The sequence below is a fragment of the Amblyomma americanum genome, chromosome 9, assembly GCF_052857255.1.
Source record: "Amblyomma americanum isolate KBUSLIRL-KWMA chromosome 9, ASM5285725v1, whole genome shotgun sequence".
NCBI classification, from domain to species: domain Eukaryota; kingdom Metazoa; phylum Arthropoda; class Arachnida; order Ixodida; family Ixodidae; genus Amblyomma; species Amblyomma americanum.
Genome location: NC_135505.1, coordinates 136,870,074 through 136,883,283, shown reverse-complemented (window position 1 = coordinate 136,883,283; position 13,210 = coordinate 136,870,074). Strand labels below are relative to the sequence as shown.

The window sequence follows — 13,210 nt, the reverse complement described above, 5'->3', positions numbered from 1 at the left end:
TTGCGACAGCCCTCGCCTGGCATGCTTCGCTGCCGAAGTCATTGCTGAAACCAACCGTATACCTTAGATTTAATGGGATTATTGCATTTACAGTTTACCAGTAACAGGATCAAACATCTTATGGTAGGCAGTGGCTGGTTCCAAACCACCTTCCACTTCAGATTCGATTCGAAGCAGGTTAAGCTTAGAAACGCCTAACGAGCGGTGGAACGTGTCAGGTGTGGGTGAAATGTATTCTCACAAAAGCTTTCCTGTCGCCGTTTTTTATTATATGAAACAATTTTGTGATTCACGATTCTAGAGGTCCACCTTAAAACTTAAGAGACCTTAAAACTTAACAGCTCGCACATGACTCCTTTAGTTCAAATTCCCATTCCTCCCTACTAAATCACGTTCACTCCATTGTTCTGCATCCTAATCCCATTTCATGCTCCCATGATTCCTGCGAAATAGAAAAAGGGTATGGCACGATAGCCTTAATGGGTTAATGCCCATATGTGCGGAACTGCTCATTATCTACTTAACATTCATAGATTCGTGGAGTCCTCATACCACTCTTGGCGCAGTGGCGCATTTTGCTCACGGCGACAACGCAGTTTATCTGCAACATGAACTTCTAAACACACTCTCGTTAAAATTTGGAGAACCAGGCACACAACGCATTCTGTTCTATAATGTGCAAGACTAATGTGACAGCAACTGTTTTATTGCAACAACAGATCATTCCATCTACAGTATAAGCACAGGGTATTTTTACATCCAGAAGTACGGCCTTCGTATTGACCAGGCCTCCTAAGACAGCTCGGCAGGAACGGTTGTTCTTCATTAACGCATTAGCGGCATCTCCTGGATCATGAGATCTGTACACTTCCTAGAAGTATGATACACATTTCAACAAAGTCGCCTTTCTGGATGACTTGCCACATCGTCTTCTCATATTTCAATGAGCATGTAAAATGCTCTGGCAAGCAACATGACCCCGCAGAGGTGTTCCCTGTTGACGGACGTCTCCTTGAAGTAGGCGCTCTTCAACTTGCCCTGGAGGTCCAGCGTTCCCTCGTCAACCAGCTTCCTTAGAGTCTCTTGCCCAGATACTCGCTCGTTGCCAACGTTGAGGTTGAAGAGGTTTGTGATTGCAGAAGACTTGACGGAAACCACCTGCAAGGATAAAGGACAGTTGAGTGAACACTCGCAGAGTGTGACCTCAGTTTTTGTTGTTTGTGTAAGGGGAATGCATTCAGGGAGTCAGTCACTTGACCTCACTACATGATGTCATTTCATGCAAATGACAACTATGAAACACCTTGGGAGTGGGTTCATCTATACCAGCCGACACTGTAAAAAGGAAAAGTTATTAATGGTGCTTTTAAGAATGTACTGACCGTTCTAAAAATTTCCGAGTTCTGAGACATACAAATGAGAGACTACTGTAAAAAAATGTGTAAGGGCCGCACTTTCTTGTTTTAATTTAGGTACGAATTTTTAAGGTGCGGCCTATACATCAATTAAAAAAAAGCACGCACACAACTGTATTTTTTCTCAATTATATAATCCAAAATGGAGTGCGGCCATCACACCAGATTACCTATACGGTATGCGTGGCCATGATATGCCTGGCAGTCAGGCGTTTAGCAGTGCGCACTACACGAACAGGCCTGAACTGTAATTCTAACTCGGGGCATGCAAACAGTGGTTTTGGGTTCAAAGCGAATAGTAACTTTCTTCAAATAATTTTGAGGCAAATATTTCGAATATTTCTGGCTGGCACGTAAAAAATGTTGAACAGGAAACGAACATTCTCAAAATCACATTTTTCTAACACACAAAGCCATTACATGAGAAAAAAAGAAGAGTGCACTGAAGCTTTGCCCAACTCATTGAAGCTGTCTCGACTTTATGCAAAACTTTCCATTGCAAATTGAGGAAGTCGACCTACATTCAGTGCCGACGTATACGTGGGATGCGAGACTCATCTATAGAACCTCTGATTGCAGCCGTTGATTTTAACTGGCGATTCCGCAACACCTGCTAGGCATATGTACTTTGTGCCCAGCACCACTCTGCGAGCCGTCGGAAGGCGGCACCCACCTCCGTTTGTCTCATGCTAGCTCCCCTTTATATTTGCACCGTAGCACTTGATTAGCGAATTTAAAGTGCAGAAAAGTGGCTGCGCAGCTGCACTCAACTCAGATTCGCCCCGCGGAAGCGCGGGCATATACATTGGCAGGTACAGATCTGGGCACCGCACTCGCATCGACTTGAGTCTGCTGCCGCACGAATGCACAGACCAGCTTTGGTACACATGCAGGTGCGTACACCTAGGCAGCGTCCATGAAGTCGCGGCTTTGGCTGCGTGCGCACCACAGTGCCATCTCGAAGGAGTTACGCTGAACTGAAGCCACACAAAGCAAGCATTCTAGAAATGTTATTCGGTCGAGACAAATGTTTCGAAATTTCGAATACCAAACAGAAGCTTCTCCATGGGTTTAGTGCATACCATTTCTCTGCAAGGCCCTATGAATTCAATGTTACCACCTGTAACCTTAACGCGACTATGTTAGGACTCAGGATTGGCATGTTTCGTGTTCTGTGTCAAACCTCATCAGTTTTCTGAAACGAGCCCGTTGAAACCCTTCAAATACAGCTACCATGTTTAAGAGGCCACACTTTTATGTGAAAGCATAGCAGTCCTGCACAGAATCGCTTCTAAGGATGTTTCCTTGCATAGCTGAAATGTCTCGAGTCAGTGTAATGCATGAAAGACAGACCAAGCAACGGAGCCAGAGGCACCAATGAACCATACGCCGTGCTACCTTTTGCAGTACTCTAGACAATGACGATTTCTCATGTCCAGCAGGGCAGGCTGCGACTGCAAAATAGGCTGCGAGTACAGCGAGGTGGGCAGGATGCTAGGAAAGTTGTAGAATGATGAAAACGTATACGTAGATTGAGCACAGTAGTAACTTCCACACAAACACAACCTGCCAACTATGTACAGAACATTCAAAGCGACAGGGGAAATTGGAAACTGAATCCCTCTCTCACGCATGAGGGGATGGAGGGAAAATTTTTGGTAGCCTGACTAGCCGTCACCCTACTCGTTTACAAGAGTGAAGTTTCAAACAAAAGATGTGAGAGTAAGTATGAACATGTTACACGGATTAAAAGAACACATTTTCTACTCCAATCAGAAATGCACAAGAAAGTGCGTGACCAAAACATGCCTGTAGTAAAACAATAAAATGTGGTACCGATGAACTACTCTCAGCATGTCATTACTGGAAGTGGTAAAACGAAGACCTCCAACAGTAGGTTGGAATATCAAAGCTGGCAGTGTTAGTTACATGAAGACCGCATTCTAAGGTTCTTGGACCCCCCCACCTCAAACATTCAGCAACGGGGACTTGCCTGTGGCTGCAGAAGCTTGCCGTGGCTGAGCAGTGCTACCAGCATGGCCTGCACAGTCAGCTGGCTCTGGGTGTGTGCCACCTCGCCGCCCTTGGGCCGTTGCTGCTTCTGCTCCACCACGTACAGGTTCGCCGTCGGTAGCTGCTTCAGCACCTGCTGCACCTGAACCACACATATACGCAAGCAATGAACAATGACAAGGCATTAAGATATGCTTGCACAGCTCTGCTAGGATGAAAACCTGAGCGAGTTGGATGGCATCCATCTTTGAAGAAGCACAAAACATAACTACACTAGAAGAGGGACAATGCGACAACCATGAGATCTCAGAGGCGACCTGGTTATAACAGGTGATGCTCTAAAGGAATAAAAAGTTATTATTGGCACTTTCAAGAATACATGTACTTGTCTGACTATTCCTCAGTTCTAAAAATAACAGACACGCGTACATCCCTTGATACCTTGAAACACAATGGCGTCATTCCATGTGAATGAACACTACAAAATTTACACTCGGAGAATGCACAGACAGTTGTCAGAAAAATGCTAGCATCATGTATCCCTCGTCTGGCGCAGTTGTGTTTTGCACGCTTCTTCAAAGATGAAGCATACATAACTCAGCCGGGATGACTTTAGCAAGACAACACACTACCACATTACAGTAGCAGTAGACTCTGCCTTTCCCCTCATTAAAATTCCTTTATCTCTCTCTGCCAAGCACTCTGACAGGGCAGTAATTACCATTTATGTCCATGTTATTTACAGCCAGGCAGCTCCAAAGGAAGGCATATACTACACTGTTCTGAGATCTGTGTGTTTCTAGTTAAGATCTCTGTCCAGGCAGTGATGCTAAAACTGCAGAGGGGACTTGGGTTGTCACTCTGCAAGCTGAGCCAACCACGAAGGCCAAATCAATGAGAACCTTGAAGCAGAGGTGATGCCATAATTTTTGGTGTGCTTCGTGGAATACCCCAAGGTGAAATAAATTTCTGATGTGGGTGCCTGTCGTGCAGCTGTTCCCAAAGCACATTGGACGAGCTCTGTGCCTGGCAAAAAATTTCTAGCTGATTATCCGACGTTGCAAAGCAATAATTTGCCAGCCATATTTCATTCATGCTAGGAAGCACCCACAAGGCATGCCCGCACGCATGTGTTCTCTTAAGTGTTGGAAAACAAAATTATGCATTTTCGGCAATAGAGGATGTTGGAACTTCTGGTCGCAAGGAGTACTCCACATCCCCAACAAACGGTACTAAAGAACCTGTGTTAACGACCAACCCGCAGTCTTTAACCTTGATAGCTTGCAAGAAGCAGTTCCCAAACATACAAGAAGTCACCTATGCAGCTTGTTAGACAAAAACTGCATGGTATACGTTGCTAAGACGGAAGACATTGCTTAGCATCAAACACTGAGCAAAAGACCAGCTCTGTAACAGTTAACAACAGTGTTACGCTGGTTACTGGCTTCAGTCTCTGGGCAAGCCAAAAGCGGTGCACCCCTAATAGCCAGTCATTACCTTTGTCATCAACCATGTTGCACTACTGTAAGCCATTACCACAAAGTATGGAGCTTCAGGGCAGCATACACAAGTAGTAGTGTTAAACTGAAGTAATTGAGAGCATGTTTAGCAAAAGGTGTGGGTAACAGTGGAGTATAGGTAACTGCATGACTGTTGTAACTATCATCAGCATAACTACACCATTGCAGGACAAAGGACTTTTCCTATCCACCCCCCCCCCCCCCCCCCCACCCCCACCCCCCCCCCCAGCAAACCCTGCCTGTCCGGTGCCAGCTCTGGCCAGCTTATCGCAGCAAACCTCCTAATCTCGTCTGCCTCTCTGAATCCCTGCTACCTCCTATGTTTACCTTCTCTTTGAATCTATTTCATTACCCTTAAGAATCCATGTCCATTTCATTAATTTGATTTCCCTAATCTACTACGCTCTCCTCCTATCTCTTAATATTGCCCCCTTTCAAATGTCTTATCACAGCTCTCTGCATAATCTGCAACTTACTTCAAAACCCTTTCGCTACCCACTAGGTTACATCCCCACAAACGAGTAGAATTGTGCTCAATTACAACGAACTTCACTGCCACATGCTGTTAGTTCGTCACAACTAGGAGTTCGCAATAAGTGGACTAAATATAGCAGATCAGACTGCCATAATCGGGAGCTCAAGCCGTGGTGTGCAAAATGAACTCGTACCAACTCGCCCAAATTTCGGCTTTACTCAATGTGCTTTTTACGCTACATATGCGGGAGTCATCACCAGCCCAAAGAAGTCTTGCCACAGGAAGGCACATTTTTCATGTCGCTACCCGTTTCTGCCCTGGCCAGGAAGCAAAGTAAGTTGGGTGCGTGCATCGTGACCAACCCGGTGACTGTCACAGCGAGAGAGAAAGAGAATTTTAATGAAAGAAAGGCGGAGAGGTCGGCCGGTGGTCACTTCTGATTGCAGTGCATATATGTCAGCCAGCCATGAATTTTTTTACCCACAGAGTTGGTCATTTCTGCGCATGCGCAGTTTAGTTTTGTCAGGGCGGCATCTTTACTGAACAGTGACTGGTGGCAGGCTTTCAGCGAAGGGCTCACCGGTGCAGTATGCAGGTATGTGACACCAACACAAAAAACATTCCGCTGCCTGCATACTTAGTCTAAGCAAGAGCAAAATTTTATAGCAAGTAAAGACAAGGCCTTCTCATTTATGGCCCCCCATAAGATTTCTGAACTCCCATGTTTAAAGTGGAGGACAGGCAGCAGTGATAATCCATGAATGTGCCGCCCCTCTTCCCAGCCTCAAGATTGTTGGTGACCTCAATGCGTGCAGAAGCCATAATTTAGCGCTTGCGTGTTGGAGTTCTATTTTCTTGCTTTTTTTTAACATTCATGCAACTACTGTCTTTCTCCCTGTTTTTGCATCAAAAGCAAAGGCCATCGAGGTTTCAATGTCTCTGATAATGGTTACAGCAGTGCAGAGGTGTCGCCGCGCACGTACGTGGCACCTGCATGTTCGCTGTAACCGGGTGTCGTGTTCATGGACATTTGTTCTGTCTGAGGCTTGGTGCCATAACCCTCATGTGCATTGTGACCGATACATTGTTTTTATTCGTACTAAGCGAACGTTCGTTATACATGGGGCCATTATAAGTGGGCTTGACTGTATTGGGAAGATACAACTGTTATAATACAAGCTCCTCTTACAGGATACTGGTAATCTATTATTCGTGCCCTGAAAGCACCTGCCAAAATCTCTGCACCCTATTCTTATCCTCTCTACTATTTCTCTGTCATGGCTGGGATAACACATAATCTTGTTTAAGGGCCACACCCCCTATTTTGAACTAAATAGTTGAGAAAAAAAAAGGTTATACTTTTTTTTAAATTCATGTATAGGTAACACCTTCAGAATTCACACCTAAATTTAAAAACAAAGGTGTGGCCCTGACACGAGTTTATATGGTATGCAGTCACTACTTGCCCTAGATAGATGCATTCCCTGCTGGTGTCGCAAACACCTTGCCACTTCCCATACCTTGCTGCCTGCAGTGAATGTGATATGATATTTTAAACTACACGACTGCAGTTCTCTAATCTCTAATCTAATCTAGTGTTTTTCCACAGGCAGTCCAAGAACAGGCGATCAAAGACCAGAAGCTTGCACTGTGGGCAGCACCTCTGGTTGTAGCTTCAACTCTGGCTCAGAAAACATCATGAAAATTGCATGCAGCATGTACTACACACAAAGCCTTTCTATAAGCATGATGACTTCAACATGGCCACACTGCACTCTGCTACAGGATAACCCTAGTATGGAAGGATGTGTCTCGTGCTCAGGCTTACCGCATCATAGTAAATATACAGGTGAGGCCGTGCCTTGTCTTCTAGGAACTTGACTCTTTCGAGTGCAACCACTGTGTTTTCCCTGGTCACGTGCGTCCACGTCAAGTACGGGGGGCTCACGTCTATGGCCACTATGTCGCTGATGCCCTGAAAGTGGAGAGAGATGTGTTGGCACAGGTTAACCGCTAGCCCTCAATGCCCCCTTTCCAAGCACATGAATTCAGCTGCAACGTTTTTACTCAAGTTGATGCTACACAGCGCCGGCTATCTAATGGTGTGCCACCGACACTATATAAACCTTGAAGGTTTTTTCCAAGACTTCCGAAGCTCTCACACTTCAATGACACAACCCATGTTTCATAAGGGAATGATAAGAACCAATGGAATTGCAAATGTTTTTTCATGTTAAACAAATAAATTGAGTGATACCTTTTCAGAGACTTGCATTTCAAGAGCAACTGTTTGAAAGCCCAATGGTTCAATGTAGCAAAACAGTGTAGGGTGAACTTCTGCATTCAACTGGAGTGATATAACCAAGTTTGTTTTAAACATTAAGCTACAGTAGGATCCCGATGTACGGTCACGGTTGACACGAATTTCGGGATGACATGAATTCGTAGAATTCCTTGGCTGGAGTGTTATGTGTACGATGCACAGAATTTTGGATATTCTGAACACTCTGCCGTGCTTCTGTGGATGATATGAATGCACTAGTAGTGACCACACCCTCGAGCACTAAGCTCTGTCCGCATATCGCCAACACCACGAGTAAGCGGTGGTCGTGCAGCCACAAATAAATCCCGTCAGCCAAGAACAGATCTGCGTAAATGCACTTCCAGTGCTCCTGCATAGGATTTTGCTCATTTTGGATGATACAAATATTTTTTGTGACCCCGTGAGAGTCGTATCATCGCTATTCTACTGCAACACCAATCTAATAAATTAGTAAACAAATATCAGTTAGCCACTGAGAGAAGTGAAAACCAACTTTTCAGCTCTCACTTTACTTTGCTTAAAGTAACTGCACAAACTGTGCTGGTTGTACATGGGGCTTAATATCTCAGAGCTGAGTATGAGTGACATCATAGTGGAGGGCTCTGGATTAATCTTAATAACATGGTATTCTTATTACACACTGATATCGCACAGCATACTGGCATCTTTTTTTTTTTTTTTTTGCACCTCTATTCAAATGCAGCCACTGCGCCAGGAATTTTATGCTCTTAAGCATTTCATCCCTTCAAGCATAGTTAAACAGTTGGGCTGCTTCCTGTCTGTATAGAAGAAAAAGGCTTATTTTTTCTAAGCCTAGAAACTCGCTGTTCTATAAAGAATTTGCATTTTACACTCCAGCATTTGCTGCTGAATTCGCCCGCCATGACTGGGCTTAATGTTTATGGAAACATCACTGGGGTCTCCTCCTCCACCGCTTTTCAAGCATTGCATTTTATAACACCACACTAAATAAAACTGCTCCAAGCCTGCCAACAACTTTCATTAATCCAGGTCTGAGAGCTCACTGACAACTTATAAAGCACAGCCAAAAAACTTGCTTGTCACAAAACTCTTATTGTGCGAAACAGTGCACAGCAAGTTGCCAAGTGAGTGAGGACGGCATGTTGGGTGAGTTGGTTGTTGGACCACTTATTTAATACAAACAATGCAAAACTAAACAAAGCACAGAAGAAGAGACAACGATACAGGGAGAACCAGCTAAGGAGTAGAAGCTGGCATCCGCAACAGCTCCTCTGGTGGCGGTCTCAACTTTGCCTCAGAAAGCACCCTGTACAGAGGCACCACGTTGCCAAGGGGTTTGGCAGTATTTCATTGTCTTTATTTTCTCTTGGACAGAGAAGGAGACAGGAGTAAAAGCTCGTAAGCTTGACAGAGGTCCTGCCTGTGTTACTTTATGATATTGTCGCTAAAAAAAGAAAAACAAGACTCTCTGTTGGGAAATCTAAAGTACGTTATGGTTAAGTGAAGCTAACGTCCTAAAGCTATGTGTGGGTTTGAGGGATGCTGTAACGGAGGGCTCCGAATTTAGACCAGCTTGGGTTCTTTAACGCATGCAAAATACCTGGGCACTTTTGTATGCAACCTCCATCGAAATGCAGCCGCCATGGCTGGAATTTAACTCCACAACCTTAGGCTCATCAGCTGAATGCCTATGCCACTGAGCCACCACGGTGGGTTTGGTGGAACCTACAGATTTCCCATCCTTAAAATTTAATCGAATTGAGATGCATTTATTTCTTCCAGACATTTACGAACTTCTGGAATTGTTACAGGGCCAAAAAGATGTTTAAATGTAGCTTGACTAGGTCCAGGCACCCATTTTACAGCAGTGCTCTTGATATCCAGTTCAGAAAGCGCGAAAACAAAAGAAGCTACTCCAAAGGGGCACCCTTGCAGTAGTGGTTTACCTCTATCCTCTCTAGCGTCAGGGGTGGGATGATGCTACTGCCCCGGTCGGGTAGCCTCTTCTCCTGGGGCTTCTTTCCATACACGATGGCCTCGCAGATGCGTGCCAGGCCCCGCGCTTGGATGCCGCTGATGGCGCTGACGTGGTCCATGCTGCTGAAGCCGCAGTTCTCTTCCCGGTGGTGCAGAATGCGCATAACGTTCGACGGGCCGATGGCAAGCTTGCGGAGCTCCTTCTCCGACGAGTTGTTCAGGACCTTCAGGATCTGGTCCTGCTGTTCTCGGGTGTACTGCTGGCCAAAGGAGATCCCCCGAACACCCTGCATGGAACATTGCAGCTGTGGCAATCTGGCAGACTGACCAGCTAGGCTGCTGGTTAGTTTGTTGTGGTATCAGCACAAAACACAACAGAACGAGGCAATGAGAACAGTGCACATTCGCGGTCTGCTGATGTCAAATCTGTGGCAGCCGCATGGTCCTCAGTAAAAAAAAAAAAAGACGACAAAGAAAAACATGCACAACTGGACAGCTGCCAAGTTCTCTTTTGCTATTTGTCCTGCACACCTCACTTTTTATGTCAAGCCTTTACCATGTCTGTGGCAATGTTTCAGAACTCCATACACTTGTCCCAGCCATTGTTATATATGGTGGCTAGGTGGTTATCTTTCAACATGCAAGTAAACATGAGTTCCAGTCTTTGGGTTACGCACGACTTAATGTTGAGCAATGACACACACAAACTCTCTAGCAATTACCATGTACCAAGATTTAACGTAAAGCGCTAAAAATGTACCCTAATCCCATGCAGGACTCATGCGGTCCGTTTTGCTACTGCTAGGTGACGACGAAAAAGTGATACCGCCTTTTGATACTGGAGACTCATCATGCTTTCACGACTGAAATATTTTCTCAGGCTCTAATATAAGTGAAGGTGTATGCAATACCCAGTCTTCTTTGGAAAGAATGTGGCGACTCGAGAAAGTTGTAAGATATGCATGCCTTGGAAGGCGATGCTTGCCCTGGTATAAAGCACACCAAGCTTCATGTTACAGTCTTTCTGCATACATGTATGGTCAGCAGCAACCGGCGGCTGCCATTTGTCATCAGCAAGTCTTGCAGGCCGAAGTTTGTGAACTATGCTCACGTACACACAAGGCCAACACAAAGGCTTGGCGACAAACGACTTTTGTTAATTTGACGAGTATGTCACTAGGCATTAGTGTAGAAGAGTGGTACAGAAAAGACAAAACAGCTGTTTGCCGAGTGGTTTGTCCATTTCTAGCATTACATAGCCAAAAAAAAAAAAGGGGGAGTTCCTGCTCGTGCTCGACAACTGTGGGGAGCACCATGTGCTGTCTTCCTTGGCTGTGGTGACCAAGCTCTTCTCAACATGGGTATCACTGATGTGCTCAGGATGCCCAATTGGTGGCGCGTCACAGCATATGCTGGTGTCAACTTTGAGACCAGGTGCTGGCATACTGCGGCTAGGATCTTATTGCGCTGCCATGACTGACAGCTGTAGAGTACATCACAATTTGCTTCAGTGTGGTTGGATTTATGCACCTGGAAACGACGGCACCACAAGTTCAGGCGCACTTGGATTTGTATGCTACACTGGCTGGATATGAAGTCGTTTAGGATGACTTGGTTTGCGCGGGTGATGACGCGGGTGATACACCGAGCAAGCTACAAAAATTATGGTGGGGCAAGAAAAAAGATTGAAAAATAAAATGCCCCAGCCCGTGTCACTAGGTATAACGGGCTTACCGACCAAGCTACATATATAGTATGGTGGGGCTGCCATAAAAAGAATGTAAACCAATAAGCTCCTGCCTGCCGACCAAGCTACAAAGAGTATGGTGGAGCTGCCATAAAAAAAACGTAAACCAATGAGCTCCTGCCTGTACCACTAAAGTATCACAGGCTTAACCCAATCGTAATATAAATGAAAAGGCCCGAAGGCAATGTTGTGCTTTTGCCACCCGAAGGTGGGAAAATAAAAAAATGGGGTAATGCTACTAAGCGACCCACAGCCGGGGGAGCGGGCCCGGGGAGACTCCCCTGATCTCCCCTGGGACGTAGCGGAGGGGGTGGGACATAGGTTGTGGGAATGGGACTGAGGGAAGGGTTATGGGTAATGTGATGGGAATGGGGACAGCGAGATATTGACCCTCATTTTATCATCGCTCGACTCCTGTCTGGCCAGGACAGGGAGGGCGTCGATGTTCTCCAATGGTGCGGCTCCACTCACGGGATGCCCGACCACCCAACGACGCAAGCTCCGACTCGGAGACAGGGAATCCTAACCCGGGGCAGCTGCCTCGGGCTCCTCCACGACTTTCAGGGGTCCGGTTCGGACTTGCATTACGACCAAGCTACAGTAGGCGAAGTACAAGCACTCCCCAACTTCCAAGAATATTGTAAAGATGATGATGAGGAGGCCGAGCTTGCACCTAGAAATCAACGCCACTTGTGTCAGGCTTTGTATTTTTGGCTATAATGTGGAAAGTCCCCTTACTGCGAACCTCGGATACAACGAACGCAATCGGCGCGACCATCAGGTTCGTTATAAGTGGGCTCGACTGAATTAAATTGGCTGTTGGGGAAAGGAAATGGCGCAGTATCTGTCTCACATGTCGGCGGACACCTGAACCGCGCCGTGGGGGAAGGGATAAAGGAGGGACTTAGAGAAGAAAGGAAGGAAGAGGTGCCGTACGTAGTGGAGGGCTCCGGAATAATTTCGACCACCTGGGGATCTTTAACGTGCACCGACATCGCACAGCACACGGGCGCCTGTGCGTTTCGCCTCCATTGAAACACAGCCGCGACCGGGTTCGATGCCGGGTTCGAAGGCGGGTACTCCGGATCAGTGGCTCGACTGTACTTAATTGTCGAGTTTCCATATGATGAACCGCGTCAGTCGCTTTGAAACCTTTTTAAGTAACTTGGATATCTCAAAGATAGCTGTCAGTTTCAACAGAAATGCATCTGAAAGCAGTCAGCCATGCAACAAAACAAAAACACGGCTTGAGCGCACTTCGTTTTCAGCATTTTTGAGGCAACCGTTCGCCGGCGATTACCCCACATGAACGCCCAAGTCATAAACCGAGTCGTAACTGCCTACGTAACAATTAGCAGTTGAGCGCGAACAACCAAATGTGTCTTTTTTCTGTTCAAAACAAACTGCCCTTCGTTTCCGATTCATTCACATTCGCAAGGTCGCAAACCACCGTTGACGACAAGCTAAACTGGGTGCATATGCATCGACACACAACACCGAGACTTTCCAAAGAGGCGACATACATGTTGCCGCGATCACTCACAACTTCAAAGGCGCCGACATCCTGAACCGATACGATCGCTTTCAGCAAGTTTGTGCGGTTAAAACACTGCACCGGACACCGCAAGCCCGGTAAATTCATGATGCCATGTAATTTTCCCCAAAGAGAGAAAGAAAAAAAGAACAGAAAATAGAATGGCAGAGCCTAGACAAATAGCAATAGTGCGCTTAGAAGAGGTAGTACAGTGCTGACATCTG

General features: G+C 46.0%; 1 protein-coding gene across 1 annotated transcript; it reads right to left on the bottom strand.

Annotated features, from left to right (window-relative positions):
- Positions 1 to 685: 685 nt before the first annotated feature.
- LOC144104515 (transcription elongation factor, mitochondrial-like) lies at positions 686 to 13,143 on the bottom strand. Its single transcript, XM_077637590.1, has 5 exons — positions 12,996 to 13,143; positions 9,675 to 9,992; positions 7,252 to 7,398; positions 3,409 to 3,570; positions 686 to 1,158 (listed from the first exon to the last, which is right to left on the bottom strand). Exons 1-5 carry the CDS (start codon positions 13,092 to 13,094, stop codon positions 934 to 936), a joined length of 951 nt encoding a protein of 316 aa, XP_077493716.1. The 5' UTR covers positions 13,095 to 13,143; the 3' UTR covers positions 686 to 933.
- Between the last annotated feature and the right edge of the window lie 67 nt (positions 13,144 to 13,210).